The following is a 22,040-nucleotide window of genomic DNA, read 5'->3' on the forward strand; positions in this document are numbered from 1 at the left end:
CTGAACTCCCACGGTTTTGTAATGTTGGAAATAATCAGTTGAACATAATTTTGTGTCTTCATCACATTCTTACAGAAAACTGGTATAAACTCTTTTCTTTTTTGATACAAGACTTCAATAAGGAACCTCTTTGAATACAGTTTCTTGTGGCATATGGTTTTTTCTATTCTTCAGTAAGCAACAGCTTAATTTGAAAAATTGCTGAATAAGAGCATGCTTTTTCCTAGGAATATTTCAAATATGCCAACTAAGTAAAGGAAGCTGATGCAATTTGTAATTAGATGGTGTGTTTCCTTCACCCTTTTTTAAATTGAAGTTCTAAAGACTTATGCTGAAACTATAGTTGGTGAACTATTTAGTGCTGAATTGTTTTTTTTATTCACAAATCACAACTATAATTGCTGACTAAGCAATGACAGTTCTGTACGATTAAAGACTGCAGGACATAATTCTACTTTTCTTGTGTTCTGTAAAGCTGTGTGGAAAAATCTCTGTACAAAATAGGCCCACGTTTTATAACTTGTACAAAAATGGAAATGCAATGCTTAGTGGCCCAGAGCATAACTGCCTTGTGATTGGGAGGCCTCAGGAAGAAACAGTGAGAAAAGGGAAATGTAAAGATCACAATTAACTAAAGAACTCTGATTCACTAAGAAAATGGAGGATGCAAAAAAATGAAGCATCCACCCAGCTGATCTTAAATATCTGGGAGGCAGAGGTACTGGTTTAAATTTAAATTTTTTCTGGTACCTAGGCATTCCTTCAGTCTCAGTATTGCTTCTCTCTCTGCACTGACAAACTGTGCTTTGTCTCATTTCTGTTGAGTTTCTTTTGCCAGTTTTTCCATGTATAAAGTGTAGAACCAACCTATGTGTGTATATGCACATGTACTGTACTATATTGAAAAGTAGATACTCACATATATATCATGGTATCTGTATTTTTGAGCCCCTGTCTAATGAACTTGCTGAATGCTTGTGGGCTTAGATGGTCCTTTGTCTAGTTCAGGTTGGTTCAGAGATTTGAGATGAATTACCTTTTCCAACAGGCTAGGTTCTGCTGGGAATGCAGTGACACACACGGGATTTGGTGGTTGTGTCTGATTAGAGGGCTGTTAGGGGGATGGAATTCTGCAGTGGCACCCACATCAGAGGTAAAGATGGCTTAGCCTCAAACAAGCACATGTAATAGAGGCCAGGAGTATATTTTTTGAGAACATGAAACATCCAAGTAATTAGTCATGATGTGAAACATCAAGATTTTTTTGAGTCTGAAATGGTGCTGTGTCATATCCGTTTTTAAGATCTATCTATGGAATAATCAGGGCATGTCCAAACATCATCTTGTGCCAAGTGTTTGTTTTCTTCGTTTTTGCTGCTGAAAGATCTTCCCTGGGGAAAAACTACATTTCTCAAAAAAGCAGTGCACCACCAACAAGCAGCCCCTTTCTCCAAACCACATTAATGAACAAGCACTAAGCAGTGTGACAGAAAATATTTACTGTATTACTTTCATCCCTAAGGAGATGTATAATACGATATTCTTTTAACAAGGCTCATGTTTTAAAAACAGAATGAGTCACTAATGAATAAATTCATAAAATGTCAGTACAGAGAGAGAGAGAATATAATTTACAGCCTGTAGTTCTTTGGTCTTTTCTACTAGTAGGCACCACTGGATTGTCCTTCAAATGCATGGATCCCTTCTATATTCACTCATTTTAAGAGTTTTCATCGCCATCACATTCTTTTAAGCCAAGTCCGTCCCATGCAGATGTTTTTCCTTAAACTTGCTAGAGATCAGGACAGATTGGAGTAGGTGAAGATTAGTGTTCCCTGATCCAACCAGCTCAGGTTGTCTCTGGCGTCCCTTCTGTGTAGGGCTCGAGTTCTTAACACCAATTTAGAGTGGATTAGGTTGTTTCTTCCAAACTCCAAGCAACTCCCAAGTCAGTTGATGTAAACCAGGAAACCAAGCCATTAAACAACTGAATAAAGAAAATGTTACATTTAGACACAAGTTCTTTGCTGGTTTTGTATCCCATCTGCACTTTCTTAAGCCAAAGCTGTACCAATGCCATACATTGGAAGTGCAAAAATAGCTATCAGAAGGTTGGGTTTTATTTATTTATTTGCAATACATGGAGAGAGATTTTATTAGGACCTTATCCCTTCATGTGTTTAAGATAGTTTTAAACTAACACAGGTATTTTAGTATTTTAATAAACTTTGGCAGGAGTAATTGTAGAATTTTTTCCAGGTGGCCTTGCTCCAGAATGAAAGTTTGGAAAAGAACAAGAGTATACAAACTTTACATAATCAGATTTGTAGCTTTGAAATAGAAATTGAAAGACAGAAGGAAATGCTGCGGAATAATGAATCTAAAATACTTCATTTACAGGTAAGAAATACAGACTCTCCCCATTAAAGCAGAAATGGTAGTAGCTTCTGTTCTGTGCCTTTACACTTGTGAAGTGAGGTGGTCTAATTAAAAAGTGGGGGGAGATATTTTACATTATTAGGGAGCCATTCTGATTTTTTTTCTGGTTTGTTGTGTTTAATGGGGTAAAATACTTCACTAATCCACTGCAATTACCTAGCCTATGTTAAAACAAAAAACATTTAAAAAGGGAAAAGATTGAAAACAAAGTGGAACTCTTGTATGAAGTATCTTTTTGTTACTTAAAAAAAACTGCTTAAGGAAGTCCCACTGAAGGACAAGATTAGCACCTTAAAATTGTCGAGTAGTACATATATTCCTTTTTGACTTGCTGGTATTGGAAAAAAATCCTAATAGTGAGTGAGATCAGTCTGGTGTGGATTTAGTTGAGCATAATGCATTTGAATACACTTTTTAAAAATCCAGATTTCTGCTGTCCTTCTGAGGAAAATGTATGTAGTTATTCCTTTGCTCATAACTCCGAGTTTCATGTTCTGTGTTTCGAATGACCTGGCCACAAGCCAGCATGAAACCAGGAATCCTCAGGATGCCCTAGCATGGTGGTTAGCCCAGGCTGAAATTCCTTGCTCTGTATTCAGAGCTGACTTGGGATGTGGGTGCTGGGAATTTGTATTAGCTTGCATGATACTAACCACATTAAGGGAAACCTCAGGAGATATTTAGCAAGGAATTGTGGAGGCATCATTTACACATTAATGTACTATGTCTGTTGCTAGAATATCAGATACTTGTTGTAGCATCCATCTTAAAGGAATGTAAATAAAATTATCTTTTTCACTTATTATTCACGTCACATATAAACTGAAAATGTTAATAACTCAAGAAAGATAAAGGTATTCAAACCAGTGTGTGGCTAAAATTCAAAGGGTTGCACATTCAGGAGCTCAGATCCTGGAGACCCTTGATGATGGTTTATCAGGAAACCTTCAAGTTTGGAAACGGCAGCATTTTTCCTTACAGCAGTAATTTCTTTCCATGACCTGCCCACTTAGTAACCAGCTCAGCCTGCCTTAGTCATTGTTACTTGTCTGATGATAGTGTGGGATGTGGCTGCCTGCATGCAATATTGCATTCTGACACTGGGGAGCTAATCCTTGTATGTACTGATATTGCCGATTGAATCTACCAGGAGGTAAGTTAATTTGTAAGCCTGGAGTTCTTACACATGCTGTCTCAATGGCCGGCAGTGAGAGTGGAAATGGAAAAAAAAATATAGAGCAGAGTTTTTCATTATTGTCTTAAATGACAGATTGCAATATCTTTTTCCTCGAGCTGTAAGTGTTAGCAAAATCAATTTTCGAGTGATTGGTTTAGGAAAAAAGAAAACCCCAAACCACTACAAAGCAGCAGATTGCAACAGGTGGCTTTGTGGTGGTAATAAGTACTGGAGAAAAATGTTTTGCTCTTTTTTCTTTTTTTCCCCCTTTTTTTTCCCCCTTCTGCTCTTTTCTTCCTCTTGCCAGCTATTTCAATTTAGTTATTTTAAGCCAAACTGTATTTTAATGCTATTTCAACCTGTTTCCTTCCACTTAGCAGAATTTCCTGATTCCTTCTGATTGTTAAGGGTATCCTGGAAGCACCCCTCAATTTGTTTTTTCATGGGCAGCATGATCATCCTCCTTCTGTTGCCCACCAGGAGTGGAAGGAATTAGTTACCTTTTGTGAGCCATTCTTTCCCTGGGTTGTGTTGAGCAGCTGTGGTTACCTGGGAGCCAGAGATGCTGCACTAACCAGTTCAGGTCTGAGCACGGGGTATTTGCTTCATCCCCCGAGATGTATAAATGCTCCCCATGCCGAGTACAGTTCCAGTATTGGCTGTGGGGTGACTTTTTTTGGCTGGAGAGTGGCAACAGCATCACTGAGCATCACTTGCACTGTGAGGCATCTGACACAACCAGTGTAAATGCATCAAAGGAGTCTGGGCACTGGCAGGAACCTCAGTCTAGAGACGTTTTGTTTTCAGATGAGTTTTCTATATATTGGTTTCCAGGGAAAGTGTTTTTACCGGTACTTTTTACCGGTGCATGGTACTTTTTTTGGCTGCTGTCATGTGGAGAGGAACTTTCACATCCAGTCTTTCATATGGAAATGGAAGCATGTGAATATGCCCATTGTAAGCAGGGTGGGGACATGAGGTACTGAGGGACAAAAGAAACAGTGGCCTCATGAACATAAAATGATTTGATGAGTAATACATTCCTTCAGAGGAGAAGGACACGTGATTTCTTTTCCAAGTCAAGCAGTACCTTTTCTAGTCTGTTCTTTAGCTTTTCAGTTTCGCTCTATCAGTTGCAATGGAAAGGTCATTACAGCACTTCAGATCCTTGTGACATTTTCTGAAATTCTTTTATTAAGTATAGTGCTAAAATTCTGGAAGTTGGTAGAAATACTAAACAAAACCCCATATGAAAATCAACATCAAAAGAAGCTCACAATGGTTGTCAAGCACATAACTCGAGATTAATGATCTAGAGAGGTCAGTTGCTAGAATGAAAAGTGCATGCAGAAAATTGATATCTACTTGAAAATTTATGAGTACAGTGTGAGACATCTGTGTGCTTTCTAATGGAATAATTAGAGTGAAAATCGCTACTGCTGCATTAAATTCAGATTTAGTACAGCAGTATCTCCCAGTAGGAGGGAGGTTGACTCCCTGTAGGGTAAAAAGACAGAGATCCCACTGCTTTTTAAAAATTAAATAGAAGTCTTATTTCCGATTATTTTATATCTCTTGAATTCTCATGTTAAGGTACAGTAGATAAAAATGCTACACATTTGCCAATGTGAAACAGAAGCAGCTAAAACAGAATTAGCTAAACCAGAATTAGTGTACAAAGGTAGAATGTTGCACAGGTTGATGGAGAGAAGTGGGTCCCTAATAACAGCTTTGGGTAATCTTCTCCCAAAAGAATAGCTTACAGTTCTTCTGCATGTTTAGCACTTCCCCTTTCATACAAAAATGTGATAATTTAATTTGTTTGATGCTAGTCCAAAGAGGTGCAAGCTGTGAGGCACTATGCAAACCCCAGCCACGTTACTGTTTGTGCCTTGGAAAGTTCATGTTTGATATGAGTAAAGGAAAAATATCAGACTTGTGCATATTGTGAGTTATTTTTGCATGTTAACTGTGAACTAGTGGCCCAATCCTTTGGTTCTGCTCTCACAACATGCAGTCAGGCCATGCTGTGGTTATGTTTCCTTCTTTATATGGCTAACAGCCCTTCCCTGCTCTGCTGTCTGATACCATCAGCCCAGGTGGGAGGGTGTGCCTGTGCTGGTAGGTGCTGTTTTGTAAGTCCAGGCAAGCTGCTTCATATATTTACTGGGCCCATACCCCTGGCATTTATGATTCAGTGCACAGCTTTCCTTCACAAAGCCCTAATTCTGGATGTGAGAGATACATAACTAGTTTTAAAACACAAACATAGAAATAAATAATTAATCCTGAAATATGTTCGATTGCCCAGTTGTTTCAACACAAAAAATAAGACTCCTAGAACCTGATGTTCCTAGCTGGCTCATCAAATTGACAACCTTCAATTAATGGTTACAGACTTTCGGTATAATTGAAACCATGTGATTAAAAAGCAAATGGCTCAAAGGGGAAATGGAAGTTGCATGAGGCAGAAGGGTTTTCCCCATCAGTGGGGAACACTGAATCCACATGGCCAGCCAGAAGGCAGATGCAAAATAAATCTATTTTCTTGTTTTGTACTCAACTGCCACTTCATTTTTGTGAAGAAATGAAAAATCGTTTTTACATTTGTTGGCTCTATATGATGATAAACTATAAATCTATAAAGCTAGATTTGGAATTTAACTGTAGGTGGTAGCAAAAGTAGTTTCTTCTCTCAGATATTTTTGTTATCATTTGAACTTCACAACTGATTATAGGGTTCTGGCTAAAATTCCTGCTAGTCCAAATTAGCTGTGTTAATGTGAAGTGCTGTGTATTTCTTGCATCAGATTTGAGATAGACTGGGAAATATGTTCTTTACATTTTAATATACTAAGGTGCTTGCGATGTCCTTCTTCAAGAGAATATTAGCCTTTCTGTCTGTTTCTTTCTTGAGTGTTATATTTCATGCCTTTCCAAAACCAGCTGGGCTATTTTTTTGTTTGTTTTCTAAAAAGGACTCAACAGAAAATACCTTCAATATGCATGGGTTATTGAGTTTAGGAAGTAAGAGTGGGAGTTTTAAAGGTACTTAAGGAGATAGAAGTGGTAATTCTGCTTACATTCTTGAGGGCTTCTGATATGGTTGTGGGCACATAATAACTTAGGCTTTGATGACTGATTTATGTGAGCTGGGAGCTTGCACATGTGTGTACTCGTCTTCCATGTGTGCAAGGATAATGATATTTTCCTGGAGGCATAAGTTATTTTGCTGTAAACCAATATAAACCTCTACACATGGGCAGCCATTTGATCCACACCACAGGAAGTTGTGCCCATATTTTCTTGCTTAAGTACTGTCACATGAAACTCAACAGGTATCAGCCCGTAATACCAATGTAGAGACACTCAGAAAATTGTTCTTATATTGAAAGGCTTAAAAAAAACCCCAAAAATCAAACTACCTTAGACAAGAGGTGCACACTAACAAGTCCCTTTTTAAAAATAAGGCTATTGATAATTCTGATAGTGCTCTACCTATGTAGCACTAAATATTTTTTAAGTGTTTCATGAATACCTGAGCTATTGCTTTAAATTTTCAGAGTTTGTGTTATTAAAATACTAGACATAAGAAAAAATTGTTTATATTGGAATTCAGTCTTATTACTGATATATAATCTTTGTTTAATTTGCATAAATTAATGTCTTCGTGTTGTTTTAACTCATATGCTGTTATTTTGTAAAGCGAGTGATAGACAGTCAAGCAGAGAAACTCAAAGAACTGGACAAAGAAATCCGTCCCTTCCGACAGAACTGGGAGGAGGCTGACAGCATGAAGAGCAGCGTGGAATCCCTCCAGAACAGAGTGACTGAGCTGGAAAGTGTTGATAAAACTGCAGGGCAAGGAGCTCGGAATACAAGTGAGTGTGGGCACAACGGGCTGAGGGGCTGTTGAAAGGAAAACGGTGTCCCTCGAGTGGCACTCCCATTGTGACTTTTATATGGAAACATCAATAATGATGATTCTTCCGATATTTTAGTAGGAGATTGTGTATTTCGTTTGTTAATGGTGTGGTATTGCTTCCATGCTTTTCTTAGGCTTGATTATTGTCTTCCGTTTTGTTTTATTGACTCTTGTCTTGACTGCATTGTTAGCTCATTATGAACAGTTTCTCAGTTGATCTTTGATAGCTAATAGCTTTCAGCAACTTCTTTAAATACCATCTTGGTATATTGATATTTTTTACTACTCTTCTCCCTTGTGAATGGATCCATACCTTGTGTTCTGTTATCCACATGAAACCACCCATCCTGATTCTGTTAGATAGGTGTATTTGATAGTAAGGAGACTGAGATCTGCTTAAGAATAAGGATATTGTTATTATCTTAAGATCTACTTAAGAATAAGGTTATTGCTTAAGAATAAGCTTCTGAATAAAAACTGGAATTCAGCAGATCAGTGTAGCGAGCACATGCAGGCATTTAAATGATTGTAACAAAGGACATTTAAATAGACCGATATAAGATAAACCTGCTTTATTAATTCATCTCCTTCTCAGTATTGTGTGTTGGCCAATTTTGCCAACAAAACAAAAGAGTAACATGAGAGGGAAAGGGGACACAGAAGACTTAGCTCTTACGCTAAACTAAATAAGTGAGCATATAGTACAGATCTAAGCTTGGATTTTTTTGTTTTTTTTATTAAGAACTTTAGACATTGCAACAGCACTGAGACAAATAGTGTCTAAAAAGAATGTTTTGAGTGATCAGGAATGCTTCTGAATTTCAGAAGGATTACGCAGGATGTGTAACTGCTTCCAAGGTCTTACCTGCTAGATAGCAATCTGCAGATAATGCTACCAAGTCTCCTTTCAAAAAATGAAAGCCTCTAGTTATACTGTTTAGTGACCAGGAAAAATCTGTTAGATGATTTGAATATTTGACTTTTACTGCATGTACGATTAACGCCCACGTTTGTAAAAATCCCAGCTAATCTAGATACCAGCCAGCAAATTAGAGCCTGTAGGAATTGCTTCATCAGTGGCCAAATGCACTTTGGTTCTCGAGGAGGAAATTGTTTTCATACACAGTAGCAGCACTGGTGGTTGATTTTTACAGTCTTTAGTAAACAGCAGGTTTCTCACCCCCATCCTTTCTGTTTCTGCCAGGCCTGCTGGAGACCCAGCTGAGCAGGCACGATCAGATGCTGAGCGTTCACGACATCCGCCTGGCTGACATGGACCTCCGCTTCCAGGTCCTAGAAACTGCAAGTTACAACGGAGTGCTGATTTGGAAAATCCGAGACTATAAACGTCGGAAGCAAGAAGCAGTCATGGGGAAGACTCTGTCCCTGTACAGCCAACCCTTTTATACTGGATACTTTGGCTACAAGATGTGTGCCAGAGTTTACCTGAACGGAGATGGCATGGGAAAGGGGACGCACTTGTCTCTGTTTTTTGTCATAATGCGTGGAGAATACGATGCTCTGCTTCCTTGGCCCTTCAAACAGAAAGTGACTCTCATGCTCATGGATCAGGGACCGTCTCGACGCCACTTGGGAGATGCTTTCAAGCCAGATCCGAACAGCAGCAGTTTCAAGAAGCCAACTGGAGAAATGAACATTGCATCTGGCTGCCCAGTCTTTGTGGCTCAAACTGTTCTAGAGAATGGAACGTATATTAAAGATGATACTATTTTTATTAAAGTCATAGTGGATACATCGGATCTACCAGACCCCTGACATACACTGGGGGAGGCGGATTAAACAGAAGGCAACTCCGTTTGGGGGTTTTATATCAGTTTGTCTTCAATCAGAGGTCCTAAAGCTCACAGAACCACCTTGTGGAACAGATGGAAGAGTTTGAAGGCATAACTGCATAGGGTCCAATTGCGAAAGTAGCAACACATTAAGAAATCATACCATGGTATATTTTTTAATAGAACTAGTAACACTTGAGCTCTGACAAATCACTTATCCCTCGTCAGGCTAGTGATTATGGTCAGAGAGGATTTTTTTTTAACTTATTAATGATCTAGTCAATTGGAGGTGAAAAGACATATACAGTATCTGCTGAATCAATTACTGACTTTTATTTCTTTTAAGCTAGAATACAAGAAAAACCCTTCACATGTGGGCTAGCTGGAAATTGTCAGCATGTTAAAAGAAGATGAAGTAATGTTGCAAATATGATATTCTTTGAAAAACTGAGGTGCAATCTTGTCTGAAATATAGTATATTGTCTTTTTAAGGCCTCATCTGGTCTCTGTTTTAATAATTACTTTGTCAGAAGATCTTGGAAAAGTATCCATGTCTTCTCAAAAGTATCTGAATCAAAATCATATTTTTATTTAAAGTTCTATTGTTACAGAAAACATTTTATTTTAAAACTGTTGATAGACTGATATTTCTTGGAAGAAAAAATAGAAGATATCAAACACTGGTTATCACTTGTGATAGGAAAAAAAAACTATTCAATTCTGTTATTTCTCTTTAGAAATGTAAACCTACAATATATGTCGTAGTTAATGACACTATTTCAAAATTAAGGAAAAATCACTCATGGATGCTGTGCATCATTATCAGATTTATAATTGTTTTCACCCTAAAATAGGGCATTTGTTGAACTTTGGAGTTCTAAACGGAATCCTGTACATTTTTTAAAGTTCTGCCCCATGCTTTCCAATCAAGCTATATATGTTGCACATTATGCTGTCAGCAGTATATAGTGTTTTCAGTATTGGGGAGGAGGATTAGTGCTGAAAAAAGCCTCTATGTTTGTTCTGTACTAGCAGCCATTGCTTCAAGACAAACCAGCAATGTCTTAATACAGTGATGGTGGCTTGCATGCATACATGTGCCTTAGATGTGCTGTGCTGCTTATAAACCATAGCTTTTTATTCAGATTAATTCTGATATCTGAAATGGTAGTTTAATTGGACTTCAGGCATAATGTTTAGCCTTGTCTTCAGAGCCCTTAGGTACCTTGCAATGTATGAAACAGAAACCAAAGCCCACTCCTTTGGCTTCTGCAGCTTCTATGACTTGGCCATGGTGGAATCCATCCTATTGAGGTGCCAAAACATTATGCTCAGTGCTCCTATGGAGCTTGGACTAGACAGTCTCCATGGCCACTGTGAAGGCAGGTGACATTTTTCCTCTAATGCCTGTGGCTGTAAGGTGGCATCACTTGAAACTAATCCATCTGAGAGCTCTGGGGCTCTGAATATGGATGCTCGTGGCAGCTTCTCATAGCAGACAAGCATCCTAATGGGGAATGCATGGGCTTCTTTCTTGTAACAGCCTCAACTGTAGTGAAAAGCATTTGCTAGCCCTGAAACATGCTGACTGCAACCTGCTGTGTTCATCTGCTTCTATTTAATAGCCTGTGACAAGCAAATCCAGAGACACAGCCTGACTGTGGTGCTCTTTAAACTCCTGCTTAAGCAGAGCGGGCTTGCACCACTGTGTTTTCAGCCTTTGTGGGCTTGAAAAAACCCTGTTGCATCTCAGCCTTTTATGTCAGGCTGTATCAGTTTCCTGCTTTTTTGAGGCATAGTCACAATTTTTGTCTAAGGTGCAGTTGAATTCATGCCTTTGTATTTCAGCTTGTCTTTGCCGTTGTCTTTTTTGGCTGTGCCTTCACACACAGTGCCTGCAAGAAGTATTTATGGATGTACAATGCATGCTAAGTGGTCTTCATGGGTTTTCCAGGCACCTGCTAGAATACTGCCTGCTGCTGACTGTCCTGACCGTCAGCAGCAACTTGTCTTCCTTTTCTTGCCTTCCATTGTCTGGGTACTGTACTCCCTCTATGGTACGTGGCTGTCAACAGGTGTAAGCTCAAATATGGAGGCACGTGCTAGCATTTAATTCCTAGCAGGGAAGGAGGATGTTCTGCACAAGAGATAAATATCTATAGATATACCTGCATCTATATCTCTAGATATCATTGTATGGCACTTGCAGTTTTATGCAGGCTGCATAAGTAAACCCATCACTTACGCTTTAGGGCGAAGGTTCGCTCAACTTGTGTCATTTTAATAATTGTGAATGTAGGCAGCTAAGCTTTTGTGTTTGTGCATCACAGAATTTTACTGAAAACAGGATTCCCAAGTGGAAATGTCCAAAGGACTCTCCTCCCATTGCTAATGCATGTCTTGTAAAATTAAATGAAACCGTTTGGCCATCTCAAAACAGTTTATATCCTGTTTCAATCTGGGACTTGGAGGAGATTTTGAGTATAAGCAGGGCCCGGCATATTCTGCAGATTTGTGACTACAGTTTCCAACTTCTGTGACAGAATTGCGCTTCTAAATCCAAGCTTTTTAAAAGAGGAGGAAAAAAAAAACATTTCCAGCCTTGGTGATTGAAAGAGGACTTTGAAACATGTGAATGTGTAAACCAATAGGGAAGTCTTCCTGAGTCTGCACACAGCCTAAACTAGTAGCTTTAAGAGATCTGAATATCTCGTCTTGGTGGGATATTGACTCAGAAACTTCACAGAGAAGTTTAAATATGAACACTGCTAACTCTCTAAATGCCGATCACTGTAGCAGAAACATCAGTCACTGTTGTATTTCACAGATCTCTATGCTGCTTTCCACATCTCCCAAGTGCCAAAAGCACCAGCTGCCAGAATCTTCAGCTTCACTTGGGCAGCTTTTATAATGCAGTAATGTGCTATCGATATAAAAATATTTTTGCATATGTGCTTTTTATCACAGTTAATAAAATGGAGGCCTACTGCACTTATTTTTTAAAACTACATGAAGCTGCCAGAGAATTTCCAGTTTGCCAACCCTGCGTACTGTGAAATCCAGGATCTTGCTACACAAATGTAGACACCGCCTGCTGTGGAATACCTGAAGCCTTGACTGTAACACCCCTTTCTCCGCAGAACTCACAGGCCATCTCTGTAGAGTTCTTACTGTGTACATAGAAATCGGTTTCCTCTGCTTTCCAGCAAGGAGTATGTAGCATTTTGTGAAAACAAGGCCACTGTATATTCTCTAAGTTGAAAGGAAAAGATACCTGGTGCTTTACTAAACACTTTTAAGTTATTTAACTGTTTCTCTCATCGCTGAAATGCCCTTTATCCTTTTTCTCTTTGTTCCTGACTGAGATATCCAAAGTTTTCTAGGGACTGTCTGTTTAAAGTGATTCGTGGGACAACACCCTGCCCCCATGTAATGTATACTCTTGAATCCTGGCAAATTCCTGGGGGTGCCACTGTTGCAAGGGGGTCCCAGAGTATTTGCATTACTTTGAACAGAGTTTATTCAGTGAAACCACATTGTCCTCTACTTAGTAGTAATTCTTAGCAGCACACAGCTGAAGTCTCTTGCTGGTGTTCTTTCTTCACGGTGACGCTCCAAGTTGTGTACAAACCTCTTCTGTTTCCAGCTTCCTCTAGGGAGATTCCAGTGTGTGACAATCTGGATGTTGCCCTTTGTGTACACTCTTCAGCACAGAGTGAGTGCACCTGTTACCTAGAATGTCTTGAATCCTAGACAGGAAACTATTTGGGTGTTTAAAGACCAACCTACAATTATGATGCATGACCATGTCTGCATTGCTTCTCTAAACTAATTAATTGGGGTCTTGTTTCAGTTACTGTCTACATGGTACACCTTCAACTGCTGACTTACAATATGCAATGTTGATTTCAGCCTTGTACTGTAAATGTTGTTCTTCACAAAGAGAATGTGCAATAGGAAAAGGGAATGGTGGGTGGCATACTTTCGATGGAAAAAACACGCTAGATTTTTTAAAACATGGGGGGAAAAAAAGAAATGCAGTTTATTTCCTTTTCTCGTGGTGTTTTCTACTTGGAAAAGGAAAGATGAAAATATGTGCCTGTTTCTGTGCCTGGTGAATTTCTCAAATGCAAAGGTAATAGAGATTTGTGTTAGCTGGGATTTACGTGTTGAGCCCATGAATGTTAGGCTGTGTTGTATCGCTTCTGTTTCCTCAGCTTACCATGATTATGGCTTGCTGAGCTGGAGTTTAAAAGCTACCACCTATTTGTAGTTGTATTCCATCTCGTGGGATAGGCATTTCACCAACAGTGCAGGGTATCTGTTGATATTTTGTTCAGTTTTTAAAACACTGGTGCTCTTTGGTCCAAGACAGAGAAGTGTGTAGGGAGTGACAAGGAAAGTTGCCTGCACTGCAGAAGGGTGAGAAACGTGACTGCAGTATTGATGCCTTTGATATGATTTAACTATGCAAATATACAGATAGGTGAGGGGGGAAATTCTTGGGTTGGGTAATTCTAATCTATTAGATTTTGCTCTGTAAATTACTTGTATGTGTGTAGATACATACATGTACACACAGACATGCATGCACATAAATATGCAAAGTCTTTTCTTTATGTAGAAGTGATGAAACAAAACCCTTTCCTCCAAGTTATACTTGATCAATTGGTGCAAATATAATTTGTTGCTGCTAAAGGAGGATCTTGGCTAAGGGCAAACTTTGATTCATATCTTTCAGGTTTGAAGACCTGTATGTAGCAAACACTTTGTCTAGCTTTTCTGAAGACTCTGAATTGTAATTTAGGACACATGTTCTTCCTCATGCTCTGAAAATTTGGAGATTCCTGTATTTTAAACAACTATAGTGATGGGCAACTTTTTGATGGCAAATTATTTCCTCTAATTTAGAACAAAAAATGATAAAAAGCATCTGGACTTCTTCCCTGGAATTCCTGTCCTGTTGAGTCAATACCTTGATATTCTGGTTGACCTAGAAGTCAAAGCTACTGCAATAAAAATGATTGGTTTGGCAGTTTAATCTGAGTTTCTAATACTGTGTACAGTGTATAGCAAGTGCTATTTATCTTTTTTGGAACAAGGGAATCAAGGATGAGATGTGAAGTGATTTGTCCAGAGTCACAAAAGGAATCTCGTGGAGCTGGGACTGATTGAGAGGTTCCGGTTCCCTCGTGTTATCTCTGAATCACGAAGTTTTACTCTTTTAATACATTTGTCCCTTAAAGGAACTGGAAAATAAGTTGACATACTCTGAAGACCCACATCAGGACAGTAAGGGCTAGAATTAAACATACAAGCTGTCGTGATTTGGGGTTGTACACGCGTGGTGGCTCAGGTGTGTGGAGAGTGAAGGCCAGCACAGCATGTCAGTGTCAGTAACAGCAGCAAACCTGTGTCCTGCTCTGTCTGTTCAGAATCGTCCAAAACCAGTCTTGTTTGATGCTCCTCTTAACTAAGGAGGAAGAATACCATTGTACAGTGAAGTGGGTTCATCTTTGTTCTACCAGTCAGTGTGACTGACCATTTCTTTCTTGTGGAGCTTTCTCCCTTTTTCTGTAAACCAAAATCTGGAGGGCTTGATTGTTCTTTCTTGGCTCTTAATCCAGGCCTTTGCAGAGAAGCACCAGATAGGAATGCTGTGGAAAACTTTGGACTGCTGATTCAGGGGACATCCTCTTAAGATACAGAAGAGTAAAGTTATACAATTTATAAGGGATCTGACTATTCCTGTTTCTCTTCTAATATATGGTCAAGACTGCAGCTTCTGTCTTCCATTTCATGATGTCAGCGTAGATACTAGGCTGTGTTTTTTCATTATTTCCCCTCCAAGTTAGGATTAGTTCCTTAGGGTTCAAATAAGTTCTGAATTTCACAGAGAAGCACCTGAACCAAAACCCTGGATTCAAACATCCCAGACTTGATGTGGAATTCAAATCTGGATCCCGACTCTGTGGCTTACTAACCTACCCATTCAGGGAAGGGTTTGTTGTCTCTATGTGGTGTTCGTGTTTTTGGTCCTTTGGAACTAAGCTTTTAATTTGGTTGCCAGTTCTGCAAGGACTTTTTAACTTCTTAGCAATGCCGGTGTTCACACGCTCCATTGCTGGCAGTGTGATGCGTAGTGATAAAATTTGACTCTGTCTAAGGGTTACTGAGATAAACCAGCATTATCATTCGTAAAGGTCATTTTCTTGCATAGTGTTCCGAGCTTTGTATTTGAATATAGCTCGCACCTGAAAGGACACATCTTCCAACTATGACCTGCATCACTGGCAGAGAGTTGTGTAATCTGTACTTGTGGAATGGGAAGGTACAAGCTTCCATCGTTGCTGAAGCATCGTGTAATCCACCTTTTTTGTTTTCTTGTAGCTGTTGTTCAATTAATACTTTTTTTTTTCAGTTTTATAGAGAAAAAAAGGGGAAGTTCAGGATTTTTTCTACAAGGTATAAAACTCCAATGAATTAGTGGTGACTAGAGAGCTGTGAAAAATACCCCATTAGGAGATGATGGGCTAAATGTAGGTCCATTTCTCTTAGACAAGTAGGATAACCTTTAAGATGCATGGAACAACATTAATCGGGAAAACTAAAGCTGACATTTGTTTCCAAGAAATTCTGTGAGAACTATCTATGGAAAAGATATCAGTGATTGAGAATAATGTACAAATTAATGTGTTTGAAACTTGTGTATCCATTTCTTTAATCTCATACTCTTCAGTAAACGGTACACTTGTGTTCAGTTTTATGATCAAAAACAAAGACCAAAGAAGGCCAGCCTCATTTGATTGTGTATATTCTGCCTGTCTTAATTATCAATAGCTGTAAGGATACAGTGCAAGTGATCTGGTAACCAGTGGATCTTGTCCTTTTCTTTTAGGGGGAAAAACAATTTTAAAATGTATAATTTATTGCTCAGCAATAACCATGTTGTTAAAATAATAATAAAAAAGGAATTAGCAACATGTCTTAATTTCCCAATAGCATTATTATATGTTGTATTTCAGTTTACTGTATATTGTGTTTTTGTATTTATTTGTGTTTGGAGGTCTTGCTATGTCTTTTTGTGTTTAAATGCTAATAAACAAGGACAGTGTGTAAGAGTGTAGAATGCTGAACTCTGAAATGCTAAACTGTGTTATTAAAGGAAAAATAAATAAGTAGGAAATCATATTTTTTAAAAAAACCCGGTGTGTTGAATTTGAATGACTGCTGTTGACTTGCAGATGGCCAGGGTGCATCCTTGCTCCTGTGTGAGCCCATTGCATGGCTGTTCTGTGCTTTGTGTTCACACACCCAGTAGAGCTTTACTGTGGCATTTCCCATCCTCTGCACAGGTAACTTCCAATAACTTCTGTCAGAGTCCTATTTTCCATGTGCTAACTCTGCTGGAATGAACCAGGCAATGGTGTTCATCCTGATATCAGAGTTGAGAGCCCTTGTACAAACAGCAGAAATAAATGGAATGGCTTTTCCTGCATTTGTGGTACACTGCTTTCCCAAAGAGATGTGGGAAAAGAGAGTTGAAGCATAGCTTAAACGTCTAAAGATGTAGATTTCTTATTTTTTCTTTTGTGTCATTAGTGACTCTTCTCAGCTGAGAACCGCATGCCAGGTGTGTGCTCGAAGTCACAGAACATGATGCAGTCTGGAATGTGTGGAGCAATAGTAGTTCCACCACGTTTCAGATTCAACCTGGGGATGAAAACCCTGATCCCCTGGGGTTTTGTATGAAGCATGCAACTTCTACTGAGCACCACACTGTTGTTTCTTCCCTGTCGTCCCTCCCACCCCTCTCTCTCTGAAATTGCAGTTTCCCTTCCTTCCCATCGCTGCAGGGGCAGTACTGGGTTTAGCAATGCGGGAACGTCCTGCCTGTGCTCAGACACAAGACCGCAGTGTCTTGGCAAAAGCCAAGTATTGGGCAGCCGAGTGCCTTCTCTTGATAAAATGGGAATGCTAGAGAAATGGCAAATGCAGGCAGGTGAAAGGGGAGGGTGGCTGAGAAGTGCCGTCCTCACCTTGTGCCCGATGTGCTGAGGTGGATGTTCCTTTGCTGCTGAGAGCAGCCACTGGGCTCCAGCCTCTCTATCCTGCTCATCAGCCTTTCCACTCGCACTCCCAGCCTTGGCACCTGAGGCTGCAATGCCCAAAGCTCTTCGTATCTCTGCTGTGGAGCGTGAAGGGGTGGTGGGTTCCCTTGTCTTAATGAAGTGAGTTACCTTCCAGTAGAGTCCTCTGCAGAGGAGTCTCCTCCTCCCAAATTGGGGAGCTTGATGCTGCTCAGATGTGACACTCCCATCATTACAGAGCAGCAGGATAAGCAGAGAGGAAACAAATTGCTTTAAACATGAAGGCAAACACTAATTCTATCCTCACCTCCCTGCTCCTCCGCCCCCAGTAAGGAATCGTAATTGAAATGACACGTGGTGCCCTTCCTGGCTCCAGTGAGGCTTTATGAAAGGTTTCTCCTTCATGCCAGGTCCCAGAAGGTGACTGTCAGCTTCGTGGGGTGCTTTCCCCCAGTGGGCCATCGGGTACTTAAGGTGACAGGAGCAGAGTGCCAGCCCTGGGAGCACCAAGCAGCCAGGGAGAGCAGGGTGAGGAGCTCCTGGGCTACAGAGGGTGCTGGATGACAGGAACACTGCCAGAGCCTGGACCTGCTGCTGGGGCCATCCTTTGGAAGAACTGCAGGAGTATTTTTTAAAGCTCTTGGGAAGATTTCCAGAGTTTCAAACCTTGGGTTTGCTTGCTGTCTGGTAAGAAGTTAGAGGTTTTCAAAATGTTCAGTCCTGTGTATCCTGTTTGCTTTGATGTGACCAAGTCCGGAATTGTCTAAGGAATAGGGAAATAGCCAGTGATCAAAACAAGTGGTGAAATAGGTGATTTCCCCCAACCTTCCCCAAAGCCAGTTATTTCATGAGTCAGTTGTGTGGTTCCTTCCTGCACGCCTGGATTGAGCCCTGGAGGCTGTTCCTGTCGAGTAATGTGTCTGGCTTGTTGTTTGGCCAAAACAGGTGAAAACCCAAGTATCTTCCCTACCCCCCTTGACAAATGTGACACCTGGGGAAGCTGAGCCCACTCAGATCTCTCGCTCCTACAAGTGGGTCTTTGGCAGTGAACGCTGGACCTCAGCGCATGCTCTGGTGTGTTCCGTAGGCTCAGAAGAATGGGGATGGCCCAAGCCAGGGACTGAATTCCCACTGCCTGGGCTGGCAAACACAGAAGAGACCTCAGGTCTCAACTGACTTCTACCCTGCAGGCTGCACCTTGGGTTAAGCAATGTTTGGGCGCAGCTGGTTTGGTTGCAGTTGTGTTTTGGCAGCACAGCTGCATGAGTGGAGGTGGGAGCTCCAGACACTGCTGTGGACACTCGATGGCTGCTCTGTGCCAACGCAGAAGCTTTGCAGAGATTACTTGGATTTCTACCCAGTATTTCTGCCTGGCAGGTAGAAGTGGCATCTGCCTCAGTATATTCTGTGCCATCAGCCTGCAGGAACACGGGTGAGGTGTGAGCCTGTCCCCAGCTGTGGCCCCTTTAGCAGGTGTCCCTGGGGTAGGTAGTGATGGCTGGTGAAAGACGCCCAGTTTTCCCAGGATAAAAAGAAATCCTAGCCATGCACGTGGTTGGATAGAGTGGGCTGGTTCCAGTGTGCAGCTTGGCCTGGGCTCAGGGCTGAGAAGCAAACCTGGTTGCTCACGCCCCTAAATGCGCACAGATCTCACTCCATAGCTGCTCCTTGCACACGCCCCTAACAGGAAGCTCCTGCTCCCCTGCTTCACACTACAAGATAAGAAGTGTATTGGGGTGTGGCTTCCAGGTAGCTCTGAGATCAATTGTGATCCTCTCCAGTGACTTCTCCTGCCTTGCTGCCCTGAGGGTAAGGTGACTCTGTGGCCGCTGGAGGCCTGTAAGCACCTCTTGCTGAATTGGCATGAAGCTCCAAAGAGGGGTTTAACTCCACAGACTGGCTGTACATTCAGCTTCAGCTCCTGACCAGCCCTGAAATGAGGCTGTGCCTGTCCCAGCAGCACACACAGCTCCTCTGCCGTCAGAGACTGGTTCTCGCAGTATAGATGGTTCTGTTGCACTCAAGACTATCTTTTCCTTAAATTAAAGGAAATCTCTTATGGGGATTTTCTCTGGTAGATGCTAGGGGCTGCCTGCTTTAAGGGCAGCCATGAGACAGAAAACAGCTAGAGGGGCTGTCACCTCCAGGCCATTTCTCCTCATTTATTTAAGCTTAGCTTCATGTTTAAACCTTCAGCAATGCTGCACTGTGCCAAGGAGACTGGCAAACATTCTGTGCCAGGGTACAGCCCAGCTCCCACAGGGGGTGGCTTCAGCACTTGGGGTTTGGGAGCCAGTTTTTGGCACACCTCTGTCTTCTCCCCTCTCTCTGTTTGAAGCCATGGCATGTAACACAATTGTCACAGAGTAATTTTGCCATGCACTTAATGACTTTCTGGGGACGGTGCCATTACTGCTTGGCTGTTTGGAAGGCTGCAGGAAGTGTGTGCTTGTGGGGGGCAATCATCCACCTTGGGGCCTGGTGCCCACACCATCACTGCTTTGTGCTCAGCCCTGAGCTCCCTTTCCAGATGCAAAGTGCTGTGTCTGAGCGCTCATGCTGGCAAAAGTCCCTTGTGTTGCAGGATATTTCCTTTTAAGCAGTGAGGAGAGATGCAGTTGTACAACAGGGAAATTCTGAGAGGTCCTGGATGTCCCTGAAGGGATTTAGGAGGTGGCTTTCCTGGCTGGTTAAGGGGAACTGTGTTTTTGGCTGTGATGCCCGTTTATAACTCAGTACTGGGAAGGTCAAGCATCCACTGAGTGCTTGTTTCCCTTCTGTAATGGTGATGTTCTTGTCCCCCCAGGAGCATCGTGGGCAGCCAGCACAGGGGAACAGAAGGATGGGCAGGCAGCAAGGAATAAACTGTGCTGATCTCTGCACTGGGGCAGCTTTAATTTCTGGGGACTGATTTCTCCTTCCTTTCAACTTTGTTTCACTCTCCCTGTAACCACCTGACCCAAACCTTGCTCCTGTACAGCCTTCCATTGTGCCCGTCTCATCCTGAGGCACAGCAGCATCTTGGGGCAATAGCAACAATAAAAGCTAGGATGGAGAGGAGTGTGCTCCAGCCAGGGGGAGAGACCTGCAGTGAGGGTGGGTTATTCTGACCGGGTTATTCAGCGATGCTGGAGTGAGCACCTGGCCCCAGTAATAACTTTTGCCAGAATTTCTGTCATTCCTCTACCCTGCCCTGTCCTACCCTAATGCTGGAGCAGGGACTGTCCATCCTTGAGCAGGGTTTCACAGGCAGATTTGAGATTTTTGACCTCTGCCTGCTTGCCAGATGAGTTCCAGCTCATTTAAAATCAAGTATCAGCTTTGGTGGCACAAGCAGCAGCTGCAGAGTACAGAAAGCAAAACTAAGGGCGTGGAGCACATCACAGCACACTGGGTTTCAGGGGTTGTGGCACTGCTCTCTGCACAGGGTCCTATGAGCAGTTGCTCCCATCCTGGCTGTGCTGCAGGATACTGAGGCCACAGACAAGCGTGCACTGGCCCTCTGCACACTGCAGTCCTTTCTCCAAGCTCGTATTGCCAAGTATCCATGATTTATCATTTTCCCCCCTCAATATTAAAATACAGGACATCTCACTGCAGTCAGCATTCACCCTGCAAGTCCCCTAGGAAAGATTTGTGAGTGGTAATTAGAGTGCAGGAACCTTTCACCTCGAGGACATCTCTCAGCATTGAGCTCCCTGGGTAGAAAGTGCTGACTGTGTTTTGGCTGATGCCCAAGCTTAGAGCTGCAGCTCTAAGGAGCTTTCTCTCCTGGCACCTCAGTCTGTCTGCCAAGTTGGAAGCTAGGAAGCAGTGGGAGTATGAATGCTGGGATAGGGATGGTTTGCTTCCCACTCCTGAACTCCTAAATCCTTGCTGATGTCAGGTAAGCTTCTTGTGGTCTGTGTCCTGTCGACTGGATGACCCTTCCAAGAACTCCTCCAGTCTCTTCCTGGCCTCTAGTAAACCCCTGCATTCACCAATCTTCTGTCCTTGCCCTGCTGGTACCAGGGTCAGCTGAAGGGCAGCTGAGCTTCATGGCTCTCTCCTTGGCATTAGCCTCTGACACCATCCATGCTCTCCCCCCACCCTTCTCTGCTCCTAACACACCCCTGGTAAAGACCTGGGCCTGGACCGGCATGCAGCACTGCTCCATGCTGCAGCAGACGACAGGGATGGTGCAGTTCCCCTCCTGCTGCATCCCCATGCACCGGTGCCACTGCCAGCAGCCACCACAGGAGCATCACAGAGCTGTGCTGGCACTGCCAGCTAATGATCAAATCAGCTGGTGGCCAAAGTACAATTACCAGTCCTGGCTGGGAGCTATTCCCTTCCAAGAGAGCTAATTGAAAATACATGGAGGCTATTATTAGTAATTACGAGGTAGCCGCTGTTCAGTAGGGAGAGTGGTGTGGGTTGTGCATGCAGCGTGTTCATCCCAACGCTCTTCAGCTGGACCTGGGTGGATGGGGGGATCGTGGGGGCCAGGCCTGGTGAACAAAGCTGGGGGGATCCCCACTCTTGTCTCCCCAGCTACCTCCTTGGTGGCTCTCTTAGATTCCCAACGGGATCTAATGCCAAGGAAAGAGGGAGATGGGGAAAGGAGCTGAGCACGA

At 42.0% G+C, this 22,040-nt stretch overlaps 1 protein-coding gene across 11 annotated transcripts in view; it reads left to right on the plus strand.

Moving 5' to 3' along the window:
• TRAF3 (TNF receptor associated factor 3) overlaps positions 1–16,538 on the plus strand; it is a 69,440-nt gene extending 52,902 nt beyond the window's left edge. For 10 of the 11 annotated variants that reach the window (XM_072930447.1, XM_072930448.1, XM_041716313.2 and 7 more), the window contains 3 exons: positions 2,260–2,400; positions 7,323–7,497; positions 8,746–16,538. In XM_072930447.1, the coding sequence (XP_072786548.1) occupies positions 2,260–2,400; positions 7,323–7,497; positions 8,746–9,317 (888 nt within the window). In that variant the 3' untranslated portion in view covers positions 9,318–16,538. The remainder of the gene's footprint in view (positions 1–2,259; positions 2,401–7,322; positions 7,498–8,745) is intronic. The other variant, XM_030275030.4, reaches the window with a different exon arrangement.
• Positions 16,539–22,040: the final 5,502 nt, after the last annotated feature.

The sequence above is a fragment of the Taeniopygia guttata genome, chromosome 5, assembly GCF_048771995.1.
Source record: "Taeniopygia guttata chromosome 5, bTaeGut7.mat, whole genome shotgun sequence".
Taxonomy (NCBI): domain Eukaryota; kingdom Metazoa; phylum Chordata; class Aves; order Passeriformes; family Estrildidae; genus Taeniopygia; species Taeniopygia guttata.